This window comes from Schistocerca gregaria, chromosome 11 (genome assembly GCF_023897955.1).
Source record: "Schistocerca gregaria isolate iqSchGreg1 chromosome 11, iqSchGreg1.2, whole genome shotgun sequence".
Taxonomy (NCBI): domain Eukaryota; kingdom Metazoa; phylum Arthropoda; class Insecta; order Orthoptera; family Acrididae; genus Schistocerca; species Schistocerca gregaria.
In genome coordinates, this window is record NC_064930.1 from 142,744,372 (window position 1) to 142,765,641 (window position 21,270).

Below are 21,270 nucleotides of genomic sequence, written 5' to 3' on the forward strand. Positions count from 1 at the left end.
TTTGGTTCATACACACTGCAATATCCTCCGTACAGCCTGGACCTTTCACTGTGTGATTTTCACATCTTTGGTGACCTGAAGAAATACAAATGTGGAATTCTGTCAGAAGTGCAGGATTGGGTGCTCTCGTGAATCTGTCAACAGTCGAACACATTCTGTGGAAAGGGGAAGGATCATCTCTTCTCCCGCTGGGATACATGGCTTAACGTGTATGGTGATTACCTCTGAATCCGACCCTGCCATAATCTTGTTCTGCTGGGTGCTCAGTTTTCATTTGACTGTCTCTTATACCTTATTCATATTCTGTAGGAAATACTTTTCTTCTGTACTGAAAATAAGTGTGCAGAAGGATGAAAATTTAATTACAGGCATAGAAATATTGGAGTGCCAGCCTGATAGCATTCACTGAAGTTTCTCGTGGTATAAGAGCTTCCATTTCAGGAGGGCTGAGCAGAATAAGAGACATTTATGTGAGCAAAAATTTCCTGATAATCTTAGGTCAGAAACACAGGGACTACAGCCGTAAAACGACAGCCAATCAGTGAAGCCAAAATGTGCATATCAAACACTGAGTCAGCATATGCCCACATAACATATTACAACAGATACAAGAAAAGTCACAGCTAGCAGCTACAGTATGCAAGGGCACACCAGCATGCCATCGGCAATCATTACACTCGGCACTAGACAAAAGCCTGTGGCATTTTAACCATTCAATGTGGCTGGAAGCTTCAGAACATTTTATTTATTTATTTTTGTCAGAGATGAGTGTAGGAAAAGGCGAAGGAGGTGACGGTAAACTCACCAAGCGTCCAGTAGTAGCTGCTGCCGACGCCACTCTCCCGTGGCACTTTGACGAAGCACTCGTAGAGTGACAAGGTCCCACGGATCGTGTTTCTCCAGCCCTTCTTGTTGTGCTTGAAATAGGGGAAACGGCTTGTGATGTAGGCGTAGATCTCAGAAAGCGTTGCCCTCCTGCCAGAAAACAAAAGCACACAGCTCAGCCTGGACCGTGCAAAGGAGACCCCGAGTTGTAACTAGGAGCAATGGGCACTTTTCGGCTCCCTTAATACGACTGCCTGACAAGTCGTCTTAACACTTTTGATTGTGTGCAATTTCAGAAATATATAGTTCTTTTATAGTTTTTGGTGGTCTCAAGCTGACAAAAAGCTCTACTGTCCATTTTGGGTTGTCGTACTTTATTTGTTAATAAGACTGGGGACCACAGGTTTAAGACGTTCCGCTCCCTCGGGAGCAATACAACACACGACAAACTAAGCGAGGAGGGCATACAAAATGGATTCGCAAAGACAAAGAGGGCATTCTTGGGTAAGAGAAGCCTGCTAGCATCAAAAATTGGGCTTAATCTGAGGAAGAAACATCTGAGGATGTTCGTTTGGAGCACAGAATTTTACAGTAATGAATCACGGACTGTACGAAAACTAGAATAGAAGACAATCAAAACGTTTAGACGTGGTCAAATAGAGGATGCTGACAAATCAGATGGACTGATAAGGTAAGGAATCGGTGTTTTCCACAGAATTGGCAAAGAAAGGAACATATGGTAAGGACAGATAAGACGAAGGGACAGGATGACAGGACATTGTGTTAAGACATCAGAGCACAAGAGGGAGTTGTAGAGGGTGAAAACTGTAGCAGAAGACACACAGTACTCTGAGATGAGTAGACTGGCACAGGAGATGAATTCAGGATGGGCCAGCTAAAACCAGTCAGAAGACACAAGGAAAAAAGGGGGTGAGAGAGGAGAGAGGGGGCAAAGGGGGAGGGGGGGGGGGGAGACAAGAAAACAATTAAAGTCTGGCTGACCACATAAGCCACAGGTACTAGGCCACAGAACAAGTCAGTACATATATTACAGATAAGGTAATTTAGAAATAAAAAGTTAGTAACACATCAAAAAACTGTCAGAGAGTATAGGAATAAACAACAAATTACAGAGGACTAGTTCTCAACTACTGTGAGGAACTGTTGGACATAATGCAAGGAATGAGCCGCAAAGAAACCTTTCAAATTGGATTAGACAATAAGGGTTTACTGCCCAATCCACTGAGGGGACAAAAGTCATAGGATACATCCCAATATTGCATCAGACCGCCTTTCGCCCAGCGTACTGTAGCAACTCTACACGGCATGAGCTAAACAAGTCGTTTACTTAAGACATCCTCTAAAAAGTCAATGAGAAAGGGTGCCTAGTACAGAATAGAAAGAAATGTACAGGTTGAGTGGTTGGGAACATGTGACGACACGGGTCGTTGGTGGAAACTGCATTTGGTGGGGTGGTGAATGAAAAAAATTAACTGGGTAGGCCCAGATATGAGAACATAAGAGAGAAAGAAAGTAATGAAGAGTAGCAAATGTGAAAACTGTGTTAAATTTAACAACAAAGTTGGGGACCACAAAGCAGATGAAATGAAACAATTCATCTATCTTGGAAACAAAATAACATATGAGAGGCAAAAGAAAGAAGGCATAAAAGGCAGGCTAGCACAAGCAAGAAAGGTATTTCTGGCCAAAAGAAGTCTACCAGTATAAACTTTAATTTGAGGTAGAAACTTCTGAAAATGTACGTTTGGAGCACAGCAGGCACAGAAGTGATTCATGGACTGTTGTGAACCGGAACTGAAGTGAATGGAAACATTTGAGCTGTGGAGGTATAGAAGGATATCAAAAATGAGGTGGACTGATAAGAAGAGAAATGAAGTGTTCTATGAAGAATTGGCAAGGAGAGAAACGCGTGGAAAACATCTACGAGAAGAAGAGACAGGATTACAGGATGTGTGTTAATGTATCAGGGAATAACTTGCAGGGTACTGGAGGGAGCTTGCAGAGGGTGAACACTGTTCGGAAAGACACAGATAAGAATACATCCACAGATAACAGAGGACTCTGGGAAATTGTTGCTCCTCTAAGATGAAGAACACAGAAATATGTGAAAGCAAACTTATGGACGACGAAGGAACAATGCCAAGTCATACCTATCATGTGTGAAAGATGCCGCGGGTAGCACTAAACTGTAGTGGGACGTATTATGGATGGAGTAATACATTTTCGTGAAGGAGTTTACATTTCCCGGCAGCAGTGCTACCAACCTGTGTGGCGAATGCACTATGGCCATAGCACTGAGCTCCATGTAGCTGAACGGCGGCTTTGTGTCGGCGGCACACGTGGAGTGCTGCTCTCCGTCCAATCCACTGGCGGCAACGTCCGAGGCGGTTGCCCCGCTGTCGGTAGCGGTGCCACTGCTGCCGATGCCACCAGATGGGGAGGTCAGAGTAACGGGTTCTCCCGTCAACGTCACCGTGTCCGACGCTGGACGGTCATCCACACAGTGGCCACTGCTACGTTGGGGCGAGTCGGGGGCACTACCGCTAACCTCGGAGACCGACACACCGGCTGAACTCGGAGCGGCGGTGCTGTTTAAGTGGGAGAAATGCGGTGTTCTGACAACCTTACACAGTTTAGATGTACACTAATACATGAACATAAACATAAGTGTATAAATTTTCATCACAGAATTTGTAAAACCAACACTTGTGTTAGTATGCTGCCAGATAACAGAAGTTAAGTACCCAGATGACATGACTGAACATAAATGTAGCTTTGTATATGAACACACTGTTGGCAGGTATGTAAAAGATGTAGCCCCTTAACTTAAAACCCAGAGTTATCTCATTTTTATTGTTTTGACAGAAAATCCCGAGTATACTTGGGCAACCATTTATGTATTTGATTGCTAGAGAGCATCTGTTCCTACGTTTGTAGTGCGGCTGTTGCATTTTGGTTGCTGCTGTTGGCACTAGATATTGTCTGTACTGCGTGCAGCTTTGGATACAAGACAAGAAAACATGCACTTTCAGACTCTGTTCTACATTGTTGTTAAGGCATTGCTTTAAAAGAAAGATGGCTGAGTAATACAGAGTTTGACTTTGAATTTAGCTGCTCAGGAAGTGATGAAGAATGTGATGTTACTTCATAGGAGACTGTTAGTGACAACAGTTTGTCAGCTGAGTGACAAGTGCTCACCTGTAGTACGAGATAAATACATCCACTCTGCTTCAATCACCTCCTCTGAGATTCGTGTTCACAGGGAAACTTGAAACACGTAATTATTCTTGTAACAATATTATGAAAAGAAAGCTGCTACTCACCATATAGTCGCGAATAGGCGCAACAACAAGGCTGTCACAAATAAAGCTTTTGGCCAGCAAGGCCTTCATCAAGAATAGATGACAGACAGTCTCTCTCTCTCTCTCTCTCTCTCTCTCTCTCTCTCTCTCTCTGCGACTCAGCATCTCCGCTGTATGGTTATATTCTACTAATTATCCCTGCACAATTCTATGAGTGAATTACGTTTTCTACTTGACCGTCTATACACTCACAGAATCGATGCGAACAGTAGTACGTACTATTACTATTCCATGAGCGCATAATTCCTCTTTGTAATATTCTCTCTGGTGTGTGTTGAGAGGACTTCTAGGATTTTCTCCGTGCTGAATAGCCGCACTGAATAATTGTAATTTTTCTATCGAGATTACTGGAAGAAAGAGATTGGAAATATATTGTATGCTAATCAAGAGAATATATACTGAGCATTTACATCAGAGGTGTGTAACGAATTTCATTATATATGTATTCTCTAATTGGAAATTTGCACGGAGATGTCGTTTCGTCGGTAATCAGAAGGGAACGTCCGACGAATTGGAAACAAACCTGCAATTATTAGATCCAAGAGCTCCATTATTTCATCGGATAATTAAACTCTACCAAAGCAAACTTTCCACTCGACCTGAGGTATCCCCCACTGACTACGCAATGCAAGAGAACCAAGACATTTTATTTATTTACACAGGATTGCAGATTACTTCGAGCCATCGAGACTGCGGACAAGGAGAGTCATCGTCCGATTCCGATTAAACAAGTAAAGCTTAATTATAACTTTCTTGAGCGACTGTGATGACTGTGATATGGCTGCTTATGAATGAGATCATCAATAAAATGCTAATAACTAATTTCCTCCTCACCAGCAACCCGTATAAACACAATATTAATTAAAATTATATGGTGAAAAGCAACTTTCCTTTTCATAATATTGTTACATTCTCTTCTGGATTTTCCATTGTTTGACATGATTTGTCTTCACAGCTACACAGAAACCAAAAAATATCTTCCTGTTTCTGGATTTTTAATCAAAGCACGTAAAACTGTATTCATTATAGGATGGTTTTCATTAATAATAAAAAAAAAGATATTCTTTGGAACATAATTTGAAAAACTGTTGTTAAGTTAACAGGTTAGAGTTCCAATTGTCTGTGACAGGCAGCAAAGCCACTAGATTGCTGTAGTTTGCCTGGCAACTGAGTGATGATGTTAGGCAATTGTGGAAATACGACGGGCTGGTGTGAAATGGTCTTACCAGCACCTAACAGTTTGACAGCAGCCTCACTGTGGGTCCTCATTTGGCTGGCCAGACGAATCGCATAATATCCACACCTGTGAAGCAATTACATACGACAGTGACGCAATGTTGGCCTGCACGTTAACTTCAGTGCCAGTATATTCGTCGCCAATATTCCACATCCGATCGCCAGATGGGACAATTGCCGTACTGTCTACAGAACATATCGTAATCCCTTCACACGTCGGAGCCTGCCGTGTGTGGATGGCTAAAGGACCCCTCCTACATTTTTATCACCGTGCACCATCGGTGGGAGACTGGCAGCAACTGGAATAGAAAATTACTGTCTCACAAATATCCTGCTGTTAACAACATTACACAAATAGAATAATTTGGAGCAGAGTCCTAACTGGGAGGCACGGACTGCTGACGAACAGCACAGGATCGTCTCGAGCAACAAACCTCCATCCTCAACCGTCGCAGATTATCACCGTCAGTGAGTATGGTGGTGCCTCACAGATAGGTCCCGTTCTTCTATTACTTTTGAGCAGCACATAAGTGTTACGTCCAGTGTCACGGCGTATGAATCAATTACGTGAGTCTTCAGTCGGGACTGGTACAGTATGTTCACCGTAAGACTAAACATGATTTAAACAAACACAAACGCGATGATTGGGCAGAAACACAAATGCGATGATTGGTCAGAAGCCACAGCAGACGTATGCTGGTTTTGTTACACTCTTGGAAGTAGGTCCTACTTACGTATTAGATATCTTATTACTAAGTTAAGTTAAATGAAACATATTCTACCGTACTTACAGTCCTTAATGTTTTCCTTTCCTTAATCAGACTTTAGCTATGTGGTTTTTATTTCAAAAATCGTTTACAGCCACAGTCTCTGTATTGTTGTGCTCCAATTGTCGCGCTGTTTATGCGCAGTGTGAGAATAGTTGAGGCTGCTTGCTGCTCCGTAGCAAAATGTGTGTGGAACACGATTAAAAAATGCCGAGAAATAGGTGATTCTTCATGTAATTCATAAATTGACAGAAAAAATTGGCTTTCAAGTTTTCCAAAGTACTGTGTTTGAAACACCTGGGATACAAATACAGGTTGGATACATAGCAGAATATGCAGCAAACTAGATTAATAATCACCTGCAGTTCATGTATCGCTGGTTCAAGTCTCGCCTTGATCCTTTTTTTTTTCCCCCAAATATCTAAAAAATAACTCGTAATTGCAAAATTCTTCAACATTTTTTATGAATAATGTATGCCTTCTTGTTTCTGATTACACATTGCACGTGAAGTTTCTGTATTCATTTCGAATATAAAAATGGTTCAAATGGCTCTGAGCACTTCTGAGGTCATCAGTCACCTAGAACTTAGAAGCACTTAAACCTAACTAACCTAAGGACATCACACACATCCATGCCCTAGGCAGGATTCAAACCTGCGACCGTAGCGGTCACGCGGTTCCAGACTGAAGCGCCTAGAACTGCATGGCCACTCCGGGCGGCTTCGAATATAAATTAGACATTATCAGTATTCTATGAAATATTTTTAATAAAGGTTGCTTAAATTAACAATACATAATTTAATTTTTAGGTCAAAAATGAAACATCAAATACTCTTTTTTGGACTATGTAAACTGTTTTATACCACAGATGTAGTCACACACAAACAAGAGTGATAAGTGTCGTAGAAACGAAAAAACAATCCTGTCCACAGCATTGAGCAACCATACAAATGCTGCATTTTTACATTTGCCACATTACCATTACAATATGACCCAACAGAACTGGTCTGGAGCCATGTTAAGGATTTGTCACCAGAAATAAGCTTTTCATGTGTCATTGCCAAACACTGCTGGGAAATAGAATGGCACATCACAAAAAGAGGAGAAAATGCAGTGCCTGGGTGGCTTCGTGGATACTGTTGTGGATCAACTCATTATCAATGTATTATGCTTATCCATTATGGATATTTTAGTACCGTGACTGTATATTGAATGTAAATAAGTTATACACAACAGCAAGCAGTCACTTTTTTTGAATAATAATGTTTTATTACATGATCCGGTTTTCGAACCTTTTCAGGTTCATCTTCAGATGGTTTCGGGAGGATCCGGGAAGTTACATCATTACTGGTAGTAGCATAATGGTGGGTGCTGGTTTGCGACAGGATAGGCGGCTTTTTTCAGATCTGTCTGCCTCCATTTTGATGTCCAGAACACTTTCACACAAACTATAGTAGTTTACACTTTGACAGTGGCACTTTACCAGCATCCAGCATGCGCTTTACAACTGTGTAAACTAATGTAGTTTATGTGAAAGTGTTCTGGACATCAAAATGGAGGCAGACAGATCTGAAAAAAGCCGCCTATCCTGTCGCAAACCAGCACCCACCATTATGCTACTACCAGTAATGATGTAACTTCCCGGATCCTCCCGAAACCATCTGAAGATGAACCTGAAAAGGTTCGAAAACCGGATCATGTAATAAAGCATTATTATTCAAAAAAGGGACTGGTTGCAGTTGTGTATAACTTATTTAAATTATCAATGTAGCAGATGACAGTTTCAGAACTGAAATGTATTTAGATATTTGGACAATGTGGTTACAGATTAACAGTGATTAATATAAATTAAATTGGTATTTAGAAAACAGTCTAAATGGCATTTTATATTTATTTAGTGCCGACCAGTTTCAGCACATCGCAGGGGCCATCTTCAGGGTGAACATACCACTGGTCGAGTGCTGGTGGCATCACATCTACCAAGGTGTGGCAGGAGAATGTCCACACTGGTCGCAAATTGATATTTATACAGGAATCGACAGAAAATGTGAAGGTGTGAACTTTGGTGGCACATGTCAATATCTAGGCATAAAGTCTTTGTGAATTTATTCAGTGTACTCAGACAGTAACTATGCCTTGTGGATGGGGGTGTGAAAATGTATGCAAGTCAGCATCTGAGACAAGACATATACTTGGGCTCTGAGAATCCAGTTGGAGTAAGCAGCGAAATGCTCAACATTTGAGTAGGAGTGATGCTACTGTTCCAAGATGTTGACAGGAATGGGTGAACTGTGGGCAAACACAGTGTCATGAACGAAGCGGTCAACCTAGAGAGACAACAGAACATCAAGACAGAAGTAATCATCAGAGAGTCACCCAGGGTCCCAGATTCATCATCATCATCATCAATTTGACATGTAGCTGGTGCTTCAATGACCACAAGGATCATAAATAGGAGGCTCACACAAAGACAAGAGGACTAAGCTCAAGGCACTCCTTGCACAGACTACCATTGACCTCTCTACACCAACAAGATCTTTGCATTTGCGCTGGGCACATTTGGTCTGGAATCACACTGACTTGAATAGAATTGTCTTTGGTGATGATTCCTACTCCAAACTGAGCCCCAATGACCTGTGACGAAGTGTCTGGAGACACCCCAGACAGTAGCTGGATGTCAATCTGACTGTCGCCTGCCATATGGCTGTTTGTTTTCATAGCAGGAACACTTTTGTTGTCATCCGTGGCACTTTTACAGCACAGGTTTTCTGTGTCCCGATTCGTTGCCCTTCGTGGCAAGCCAGAGCAATCCTGGGCTTACATTTCAGCAAGATACTGCCCACCTTCACATGGTGACAGTTTTCACCGGTCGAGTTTGTGCTCGCCAAACCCTATTCCACCCAGCACAGCTGCCGGATCGCAACCGTATCGAGAACATTTAGAGCATTACGGGCAGTGCCCTCCAACTGGCTCAGGATTCTGATAATCTAATGTGTCGACCGGACAGAATTTGACACGATATCCCTCAGGAAGACATCCGACACTATTAATCAATCGATGCCGAGCTGAATAACTTGAAATTGATCTCATTTGTTTGCCTGCACCATGTGCATCATATTAAACAAATTTCACCCATTTGGATAATTCCTTCACGGTGCATCTTTCTTGTCTTAGAGCGTATGAACAGAAACTTACTAAAACTATTTACCCCTTAGCTCAGGATGTGTTTCGTTGGCAAGTACTAAATTCATTTCACTGAGGAGTCCATTTTCACTGTGCCAAAATTTATTTACCTCCTATCAAGAAAAGAAACCAATAACGATGAAGCCACATGCCATTGCCATTAGACTAAACAGAAAATGAAAAGGTTTTCTCTAACTCACGTCCAGAATGTTACTGAAATGAAATTAAAATTGTATAATACGCAATTCAACTGTATAGTGCACAACAAGGAATTTGCTATTCATTGAAGCTCTCCGACTGTGAAGACACTAACTTCTGTCAATGGTAGTACTGCCACTGAAGTCTGTGAGAGTGGTGAAATGTACCAAGTCTGATCACCTTGTGATGTTGCACTGCTTCATACAGTATATTGTAGTAGTTTTTTGGTTTTTTTTTATAATAATAATAATAATAATAATAATGGTGCACAACTTTCAGAAATTCATTCCAAGTCAGCTAGCTGATTTAAATGATAGCTTTCACAATTTTTGGAGTAATGTCTGTGACTTATGGTATAATGAAAATGGTATAGCTGATATATCGCTTAATTCATTATTTGTTCTCGGTGATTCTGGAAGTTAACTTTGCGCTAGAAGCATTTTCAGTTGAAATTATTGATACTTCATTGTATCTGAAGAAATGTAAAATAAAGAATGTATAAATTGAATAATACTTTTTTTGGCTGCTGTGATTTACCCTGAAGTCTGAAATCATATTTCTTTGGTAAAGCACTATCATAGATGGAAAAGTAACAATACAGGTAACATTTAAGATTTACCAGCTGGCAAGCACTCTACAAAATGATTGCAAATGACAATACTGGAAGTAAGTATGTAGTTACTTTTCTATTTCTTAACATTTGTGTGGCAAAGAGCAAGTCGTCACGCCAATATTATTAGATGTTTAAGACTCCTTCTTCCACAGTCAGTTGTGAGCGGACAGTGTGAAATAGTGGATGTATGACTGTATTGTGCTGAAGCTGGCGAAACACACAGCGAAGTGGGGCAAAAGCTATAAAGTGAATGTTCACGACATTCCTCAGAAAACATCTACGAGGTAAAATAGACAAAATGTTACATATATACAGCTAATATCAATGACGGAACAATGTGCATCTGGTAACAGTTATTCCAATTTCACACATGCATAGCTGAGATGGGTTTTGGGTCCAATGGCGGTCTGATCACAGACCCAAATCGATCGTTTCTAATAAATTAAAATATAACGTTACAGTTGCATATTGCATAATGCAGTCTTTAAAATTTTCCATCATGTTTAGAAGATAAAAGTGTACGGAAAGTTTGTCCTATTCACCTCGATTCCCAAACTGAAACCAATGATGCATGGATGCCTGTAGCAACTTGACTGAGATGCAAAATGCTGACAATCTTTAAAATACTGAAAAAAATCATCATAACGGTCAACATTGTGTTATCAATACAAACCTACCACAAAACAAAAAAGAGCAAAAATTTACTCGAGGGGTCAATGCTCTGAAGACATAATTGACATTCGAGCCAACATATGATACAAGAACAACATCACAAACAAGGACTTTTCACACAGGTCCATATGGTTGTACATTTGTTCTGCCCATTATAATTAAATGAGAAGGGGAGGGGGTGGGGGTTTACGACTATTTAGACCACCTGAAGTATTAAAACTGCCAGCATCATTTTTCATTTTTTATTAATCCTGGTCTTGAGGCTTTCTGGATTGGCCAGGTATAATGAAATTCAATCATTTGAAGATTACCAAAAATGTAACATAATATCCAAGATTTCTGATGATCTACATTACATGATTACTCTCAAATTCACAATTAAGTGCCTGGCAGAGGGTTCCTCGAACCACCTTTAAGTTACTTCTCTACCATTCCACCCGCGAACACGGCACAGGAAAAACGAACACTTAAATCTTTCTGTGCAAGCTCTAAATTCTCTTCTTTTATTACGATAATTATTTCTGCCTATTTACATGAGTGCTAACAAAATATTTTTATACGCTGAGGACAAATTTGGTGATTGAAATTTCACGAGAAGATCCTGTCGCATTCCTGTTTCATGTCAGTGGCACTCTCTCCCCTATTTCGGGACAATACAAAACGAGCTGCCTTTCTTTGAACTTTTTTGATGTCCTCCATCAATCCTATCTGATGTGGATTCCACACTGCACAGCAGTACTCCCCACAACATGATCTATGTGATCATTTTAATTTAATATTGTTATATTTCAATTCAATATTGTTACACTTCAATTTAGGTTATTCATAACTACAATCCCCAATAATTTATTTGAATATACACCCTTTAGATTTGTGTGATTTATCGTGTAACTGAAATTCAGCAGTTTATTTTTAGTGCTCATATGGATGGCTTCACACTTTCCATTATTTAGAATCAACTGCTGCTTTCTGCACCATTCAGATATCTTGCATAAATCATTTTGCAATTCGCTTTGATCATCTGATGGCTTTATATGATAGTAAATTACAGCATCATCTGCAAACAGTCTAAGATGTCTGCTCAGATTATCTCCTAAAACATTTACATAGATCAGGAACAACAAAGGGCCTCTGACACTTTCTCTGGGAATCCCAGATATTGCTTCTGTTTCACTATATGACTTTCCTTTCACTAATACAAACTGTGACCTTTCTGATAGGAAATTACAAAACAAGTCACACAACTGACATGATACTCCATAAGCACACAATTTGATAAGAAGCTGCTTGTGATGAGTGAGGAATGGTGTCAAAAGCCATCTGTGTAAAATAGGGGGGGGGGGGGGGGGGGGGGGATCAGTTTAAGGGGTGGTTTATTATCTTTTGGTTAAAAACATCGATTTTTTTAAAAATTGCATTTTTGGATCCATAAAAATGTTTAGAATCCATCCCTGACATGGTTTTTCCGAATACGCAACGGAAATGTTTGTTATTCGCAGTTGAACAGAAAAATGCGCCTGCCTAAAATCGGCCTTTTTCAAACACCAGCTTTCTTTTGGGAATTTCAACTGAGAAAAATTATTCTATGTGCTTGCCCATGACTTAAACTGATAAAAGTGATCAATTAGCTTATGACGTACTACTTCTTGGCAATGCAACGGCATTCCAATTCGGTGGAAAAGATGAAGAAGGCAATTTGGGCAACGTATTTCCACAAGTGTTCGACGGGTGACCACCCACAACACCAAAATTGTCGGGCTGGGGAAACTAGTTGGTGCAAGTGGCACATTGCAGAGGCTTCCGGACGTCTGGGCGAATATCATGACCAGCCAATCTCCAAAGAAGTTCAAAAAGTGATTCATCCGATCTACGAGGCCCTTTCAGAGGACGAGTTATTATACCGGTGCTTGGGGGGAAACACACAAAATTCAGATGAAAGTTTGAACGTGTGTGTTTGGAAGTTAGCCCCGAAGCATTTGCATTCTGGTGCAAAAACTGTGGAGACCTTCCTGGCAGTGAGCAGCTTCAGTGAAGCATATTCAGCAATTCTGAAGACCGTGACAATGATGGACGTCACCCTGGGACTCTATTCGACTCAGTTCGCCAAGCATTCGGATGACCACCGGATACAAGTGGCTGAAAACTGCTTGTCACCTGCTGTACGAGTGGCTCTGGAGCAGCGCAGGATGGCCCAGATCGAGCAGAACGCCCTCTGTGAGGAAGAGGATGGATTAGTTTATGGACCCGGAATAGCAGATTGAACACAAGTTGCACAATATTGCATTTATATGTAGTCAAAACTTCAAACGCGTTTTTCTCAAAATGACTTTTTTTTTTTTTATCGCATGGTATGGTAACTTCAAATCTAACTGAACTGATTGGCATGATTCTTTGCTTCTGACGAAGCTAACTAAATTGTCTAGGAGTTATACCACTTTTATTCCAATCCATCAACTATAAATATTTTTACTTGGCCGTCAAGTCGAAAAATCGATGAGAAAAACCCTATTTTTTTCAAATGGCTGCCATTTTGTTTCTGATTGTCCAAATAACTTAAGCGAGGTACAACTAGTAAAGAAACTTATATACTTTGCTAACGTCAATTCAATTTTGATTTCAGACGAGCCGGCTGACCCGTGACATACCACGCGTGGAGATCTACATCGAAATTTTGTTTCGTTCCGACGGCACTTCCGCCTTTGCTCTTCGAAATTTCCAGTCGAAACAATTCCAGATTTTAGAGGTAACATCAATACACATTTTGACCACATTTGAGATTGATATCTATAACACATCCCGAGAAAAAAATTCTCAAATAACATGCTTTTTTCGGGCCAGACACAGTAAATGCCCCCTTAACATCCCCTGTTGGTGGTACTCATTACTTTGTGGGAATAAGAGCTAGTTGTGCTTCACACGAAAGATATTTTCTGGGTCTTCTTGGCTATTTGTTAGTAAACTGTTTTCTTCAAACTGATTCGTAATGTACGAGCACAGTACGATCCAAAATCCTATGTCGGGTCACGTTACAACGTACTGCCCTGTGGCTGTACCTGGGACACTGCAGATTGTGAGAGGGTGGCACGGGATCATCACCGCCCGTGGTGACGGTGGCAGCCCGGAGTGCCAGCGGGCCGAGCGTCCACCCCTCACCGACAGCCGGCAGCTGGGAACGTGCCGAGAGGTCGCCGTGCCGCTGCCGGTACAGCCGCGCGTCAGGCGGCTGGCACGTGACGACGGCCGGGCCGTCGAGCTCCGCGAGGGCGGTCTTCGCCCCCGGGCCTCCGTAGCTCGACAGCAACATTCGGCAGTGGTTGCAGAAGTTGCCGTTCTTGAACGTGTCCTCGTACCGCGGATCTGCAATCGGTGAACGCAGTTTGTGAGCACACCCCGAAGGTAAAATCTCGCTGGCCGACGAAATATTTTCGGGTTACCCACCGAATCGTCACGTCGCACTGTCGTGACATTTAGACGAGTTTCCTAATAGTCGGCTCGAGACGGAGTTCCAGGTTCACAGCTGACAGTGGGAAGGTCGCTGGGCATCGGTCCACTGTTGCTGCCTAGTCTGCTGCTCCAACTGCTATTTTCTCATCTTATTGTTCCTATTGTGCTTTTGCTAAGGCCACTCACCCTGCAGACTTCAGCTGAAAACCGCTGTCCCAGCTGACAAGATTGTACTTTAGTCTTATGTCACTGCCTCAATGTCCCAGAATCCATACACACAGCACAGCACCTTTGTCTGTTCAAAAACCGACATGTGGCTCTTGTTGATGCTCTGCACTGCCACCACCAACTTGAACAGACAAAGGTGCTGTACTGCATAAATGATGTTCTCGGATTTGGTCGTCAAAGAGGCAGTGGAAAGACGGGCATCTGACTATCTTGCCAACCGGGATGGTCGATCCTATAGATTTCTGCAGGGAATGTGGTGTTAGGAGAAGGAAAAAAAAAGCATAACGAGTGCTCCGATGTGAAAGAGGTGGAGGCAGTAGGTGGAAAGCAGCAGTAATCAATGTGTAATCCATTTAAACAATGGAACATTGAGAATGGACTGTAACAAAGCTATGAAAAGGATAGTTGCTATTCACTATATAGCAGAGATGTTCAGTTGCAGACCGGCACAACAAAAAAATTTGTCACACGATAAGGTATTTGGCCAACAAGGCCTTTGTCAAACAAACACACACACACACACACACACACACACACACACACACACACACACACAAGTATGCACGCACGACCCCACACTCTGGCAGCTGGAGCCAGACTACAACGGGAGAGGCAACAAGTTGGGGTAAGAAAGAGGCTGAGGTGAGAAAGGGGAGGAATAATAGGTGAGGGACGGCGAAGTAATCCTGCAGAAGCAGGCAGAGGTGAGGTGGAGAGAGGGGAGGCCAGCTACACACAGTCGGGAGGTTAGACAGACGGCAGGGAGTAGCGGTAAAGGAGAGAAGTTAAAAGACTGGGTGTTGGGTGCACTGGTGGAATAGAGGGCTGTGTAGTGTTGTAATGGGAACAGGAAGGAGGCTGGATGGGTGAGGACAGTCACTAACAAAGGTTGAGGCCAGGAGGGTCACGGGAACATAGTATATATTGAAGGAAGAGTTCCCACCTGTGCAATTCAGAAAAGCTGGTGTTAGTGGGAAGGATCCCGATGGCACAGAATGTGAAGCAGTTCTTCAAATGAAGAATGTCGTGTTTGGCGGAGCGCTCAGCAACAGGGTGGTCCACTCGTTTCTCGGCCACAGTTTGTCGGTGGCTGTTCGTTCGAACAGACAGCTTGTCAGTTGTCATGCCTACATAGAATGCAGCACAGTGGTTGTGACGTAGCTTGTAGATCACATGACTGGTTTCACAGGTAGTCCTGCTTTTGATGGGATAGGTAATGTTTGTGATCGGACTGGAGTAGTTGGTGGTGGGAGGATGTATGGCACAGGTCTAGCATCTAGGTGTATTACAGGATATGAGCCGTAAGGCAGGGGTTGTGTACAGATGGACAAGGATATTGTGTAGGTTTAGTGGGCGGCACAATACTACTGTGGGGGGGGGGGGGGGCAGGGGGAGGGGGGGGGGGGGGGAAGGGGAGGAGGAGGATAGTATGCAGGACATTTCTCATTTCAGGGGATGATGAGAGGTAGTCAAAACTCAGGTGGAGAATGTAATTCAGTTGATCAGTCCTGCGTGGTACTAAGACATGAGGGGGAAGTTCCTCTGTGGCTGGACAGTGGGACTTTGGGAGGTGGTGTGTGACTGGAGAGATAAGCCAGAGGAGAACTGTTTTAGTACAATGTTAGGGGGTAATTACGGCCTGTAAGGGACTCAGTAAGACCTTTGATGAATTTTGAGAGGCACCACTCATCACTGCAGATGCGATGGCCGTGGGTGGCTAGGTTGCACGGAAGGGACTTGTTGGTAAGGAGCAGGTGGCAATTGTCAAAGTGAAGGTATTGCTGGTGGTCGGTAGGTTTGATATGGACAGAGGTACTGATGTAGCCATCTTAGAGGTGGAGTTAACATTGAGGAACGTGGCTTGTTGGGTTGGAAGCTAATAGTGGAGACGGTGTTGAGGTTCTGACGGAATGTCGGTAGGGTGTCATCACCCTCAATCCAGATCATGACAATGTCATCAATGAGCGTGAATCGGGTGAGGCGTTTAGGATTATGGGTGTTTAGGGAGGATTCCTCGAGATGGCCTATGAACAGGATGGCACAGGATGGTGCCATGCGGGTGCCCACAGCCATACCTCGGATTTGTTTGTTGACTGTAATTACCTCCCCCCTCCTCCAAAACTGTGGTACAAAATGGATCTCCCATGCCTTATCTTTCCACTCACATACCACCTCCAAAAGTCCCACCATCTCGCCAGAGATGAGCATTCCCCTCATGACTCAGTACAACTCAGGACTGGAGCAACAGGGTTTCAACTACCTCTCATCGTGCCCTGAAATGAGAAATATTCAATCCACAATCCCCCCCTTCTCCCCCACACACACAAATACACATTGGTATTCTGCCACCCACCAAATATACTCACCCATCCCCCTACACAACCCCTGACCTCAACCCCTCAATTCACGGCTCATATCCCTGTAACAGACCACTATGCAAGACCTGCCCCATACACCCTCCCACCAACACCTACTCCAATATGGTCATGAACATCACCTATCCCACCAAAGGCAGGGCCAGGTGAGAAACCAGTCACGTGATCTACAAGCTAAGCTGCAACCACTGTGTTGCGTTCTACGTGGGCATGACAACTGAGAAGCTGTCTGTCCATACGAATGGCTACTAACAAACTGTGACCTAGAAACAACTGGACCACCCTACTGTCGAGCACACCGCCCGACACAATGTTCCCAATTTCAATTACTGCTCCACTGGCTGTCCATTTGGATACTTGCCACTGTTGTTGTTGTTGCGGTCTTCAGTCCGGAGACTGGTTTGATGCAGCTCTCCATGCTACTCTATCCTGTGGAAGCTTCTTCATCTCCCAGTACCTACTTCAGCCTACATGATTCCGAATCTGCTTAGTGTAGTCATCTCTTGGTCTCCCTCTACGATTTTTACCCTCTATGCTGCCCTTCAATACTAAATTGGTGATCCCTTGATGCCTCAGAACATGTCCTACCAACTGATCCCTTCTTCTGGTCAACTTGTGCCACAAACTTCTCTTCTCCCCAATCCTATTCAATACTTCCTCATTAGTTATGTGATCTACCCATTTAATCTTCAGCATTCTTCTGTAGCGCCACATTTCACTATTTATCGTCCATGTTTCACTTCCATACATGGCTACACTCCATACAAATACTTTCAGAAACAACTTCCTGACACTTAAATCAATACTCGATGTTAACAAATTTCTCTTCTTCAGAAACGCTTTCCTTGCCATTGCCAGTCTACATTTTATATCCTCTCTACTTCGACCATCATAAGTTATTTTGCTCCCCAAATAGCAAAACTCCTTTACTACTTTAAGTGTCTCATTTCCTAATCTAATTCCCTCACCATCACCCGACTTAATTCGACTACATTCCATTATCGTCGTTTTGCTTTTGTTGATGTTCATCTTATATCCTCCTTTCAAGACACTACCCATTCTGTTCAACTGCTCTTCCAAGTCCTTTGCTGTCTCTGACAGACTTACGATGTCATCAGCGAACCTCAAAGTTTTTATTTCTTCTCCATGGATTTTAATACCTACTCCAAATTTTTCTTTTGTTTCCTTCACTGCTTGCTCAATATACAGATTGAATAACATTGGGGAGAGACTACAACCCTGTCTCACTCCCTTCCCAACCACTGCTTCCCTTTCGTGTCCCTCAACTCTTATAACTGCCATCTGGTTTCTGTACAAATTGTAAATAGCCTTTCGCTCTCTATATTTTACCCCTGCCACCTTTAGAATTTGAAAGAGAGTATTCCAGTCAACATTGTCAAAAGCTTTCTCTAAGTCTACAAATGCTAGAAACGTAGGTTTGCCCTTCCTTAATCTAGCTTCTCCAATAAGTCGTAGGGTCAGTATTGCCTCACGTGTTCCAACATTTCTAAGGAATCCAAACTGATCTTACCCCAAGGTTGGCTTCTACTAGTTTTCCCATTCGTCTGTAAAGAATTCGCGTTAGTATTTTGCAGCTGTGACTTATTAAACTGATAGTTCAGTAATTTTCACATCTGTCAACACCTGCTTTCTTTGGGATTGGAATTATTATATTCTTCTTGAAGTCTGAGGGTATTTTGCCTGTCTCATACATCTTGCTCACCAGATGGTAGAGTTTTGTCAGGACTGGCTCTCCCAAGGCCATCAGTAGTTCCAATGGAATGTTGACTACTCCGGGGGCCTTGTTTCGACTCAGGTCTTTCAGTGCTCTGTCAAACTCTTCACGCAGTGTCGTATCTCCCATTTCGTCTTCATCTACATCCTCTTCCATTTCCATAATATTGTCCTCAAGTACATCGCCCTTGTATAGACCCTCTATATACTCCTTCCACCTTTCTGCTTTCCCTTCTTTGCTTTTCCCTTCTAGCTCCCCCCATGATGCATGGACCTTGCCGTTTGTGGTGAGGCTTGCATGCCTCAGCGATACAGATAGCCGTACCATAGGTGCAACCACAACGGAGGGGTATCTGTTGAGAGGCCAGACAAACGTGTGGTTCCTGAAGAGGGGCAGCAGCCTTTTCAGTAGTTGCAGGGGCAACAGTCTGGATGATTGACTGATCTGGCCTTGCAACATTAACCAAAACGGCCTTGCTGTGCTGGTACTGCGAACGGCTGAAAGCAAGGGGAAACTACAGCCGTAATTTTTCCCGAGGACATGCAGCTTTACTGTATGATTAAATGATGATGGCATCCTCTTGGGTAAAATATTCCGGAGGTAAAATAGTCCCCCATTCGGATCTCCGGGCGGGGACTACTCAGGAGGATGTCCTTATCAGGAGGATGTCCTTATCAGGAGAAAGAAAACTGGCATTCTACGGATCGGAGCGTGGAATGTCAGATCCCTTAATCGGGCAGGTAGGTTAGAAAATTTAAAAAGGGAAATGGATAGGTTAAAGTTAGATATCGTGGGAATTAGTGAGGTTCGGTGGCAGGAGGAACAAGACTTCTGGTCAGGTGACTATAGGGTTATAAACACAAAATCAAATAGGGGTAATGCAGGAGTAGGTTTAATAATGAATAGGAAAATAGGAATGCGGGTAAGCTACTACAAACAGCATAGTGAACGCATTATTGTGGCCAAGATAGATACAAATCCCACACCTACTACAGTAGTACAAGTTTATATGCCAACTAGCTCTGCAGATGATGAAGAAATTGAAGAAATGTACGATGAAATAAAAGAAATTATTCAGATAGTGAAGGGAGACGAAAATTTAATAGTAATGGGTGACTGGAATTCGAGTGTAGGAAAAGGGAGAGAAGGAAACATAGTAGGTGAATATGGATTGGGGCTAAGAAACGAAAGAGGAAGCCGCCTAGTAGAATTTTGCACAGAGCACAACTTAATCATAGGTAACACTTGGTTTAACAATCATGAAAGATGGTTGTATTTTTGGAAGAATCCTGGAGATACTAAAAGGTATCAGAGAGATTATATAATGGTAAGACAGAGATTTAGGAATCAGGTTTTAAATTGTAGGCCATTTCCAGGGGCAGATGTGGACTCTGACCACAATCTGTTGGTTATCAACTGTAGATTAAAACTGAAGAAACTGCAAAAGGGTGGGAAATTAAGGAGATGGGACCTGGATAAACTGAAAGAACCAGAGGTTGTAAAGAGTTTCAGGGAGAGCATAAGGGAACAATTGACAGGAATAGGGGAAAGAAATACAGTAGAAGAAGAATGGGTACCTTTGAGGGATGAAGTTTGTGAAGGCAGCAGAGGATCAAGTAGGTAAAAAGACGAGGGCTAGTAGAAATCCTTGGGTAACAGAAGAAATATTGAATTTAATTGATGAAAGGAGAAAATATAAAAATGCAGTAAATGGAGCAGGCAAAAAGAAATACAAACGTCACAAAAATGAGATTGACAGAAAGTGCAAAATGGCCAAGCAGGGATGGCTAGAGGACAAATGTAAGGATGTAGAGGCTTATATCACTAGGGGTAAGATAGATACTGCCTACAGGAAAATTAAAGAGACCTTTGGAGATAAGAGAGCCACTTGTATGAACATCAAGAGCTCAGATGGAAACCTTGCCACTAACACCAGCTTTTCCGAATTGCACAGGTGGCAACTCTTCCCTCAATATATGCTGTGTTCCCGTAACCCTCCTGACGTCAACCTTCGTTAATCACTGTCCTTATCCATCTAGCCCCCTCCCTGTTCCCAACCCAACACTACAAGCCCTCTATTCCACCAACGCACGCAATCTTCTTACTTCTCTCCTTTTCCGCTATCCCCCAACCTTCATCTAACCTCCAGACTGCACGTACCTCCCCTACCCTCTTTCCATCTTGTCCCTAATGCTCTCACAGCAGCACTGTACCATGTGTTGTTGTTGTGGTCCTCTGTCCTGAGACTGGTTTGATGCAGCTCTCCATGCTACTCTATCCTGTGCAAGCTTTTTTATCTTCCAGTACCTACTGTAACCTAGATCCTTCTCAATCTGCTTTGTGTATTCATCTCTTGGTCTGCCTCTACGATTTTTACCCTCTACGCTGCCCTCCAATACTAAATTGGTGATCCCTTGATGCATCAGAACATGTCCTACCAACCGATCCCTTCTTCTAGTCAAGTTGTGCCACAAACTCCTCTTCTCCCCAATCCTATTCAATACCTCCTCATTAGTTATGCGATCTACCCATCTAATCTTCAGCATTCTTCTGTAGCACCACATTTCGAAAGCTTCTATTCTCTTCTTGCCCAAACTATTTATTGTCCATG

The 21,270-nt window shown here is 42.7% G+C and overlaps 1 protein-coding gene across 8 annotated transcripts in view; it reads right to left on the minus strand.

Moving 5' to 3' along the window:
• Positions 1-21,270, minus strand: part of LOC126295260 (uncharacterized) — a 298,048-nt gene that overhangs the window by 102,941 nt on the left and 173,837 nt on the right. For all 8 annotated transcript variants that reach the window (XM_049987670.1, XM_049987668.1, XM_049987669.1 and 5 more), the window contains 3 exons: positions 13,931-14,234; positions 3,111-3,434; positions 806-975 (listed from right to left, as the gene is read on the minus strand). In XM_049987670.1, the coding sequence (XP_049843627.1) occupies positions 806-975; positions 3,111-3,434; positions 13,931-14,234 (798 nt within the window). The remainder of the gene's footprint in view (positions 1-805; positions 976-3,110; positions 3,435-13,930; positions 14,235-21,270) is intronic.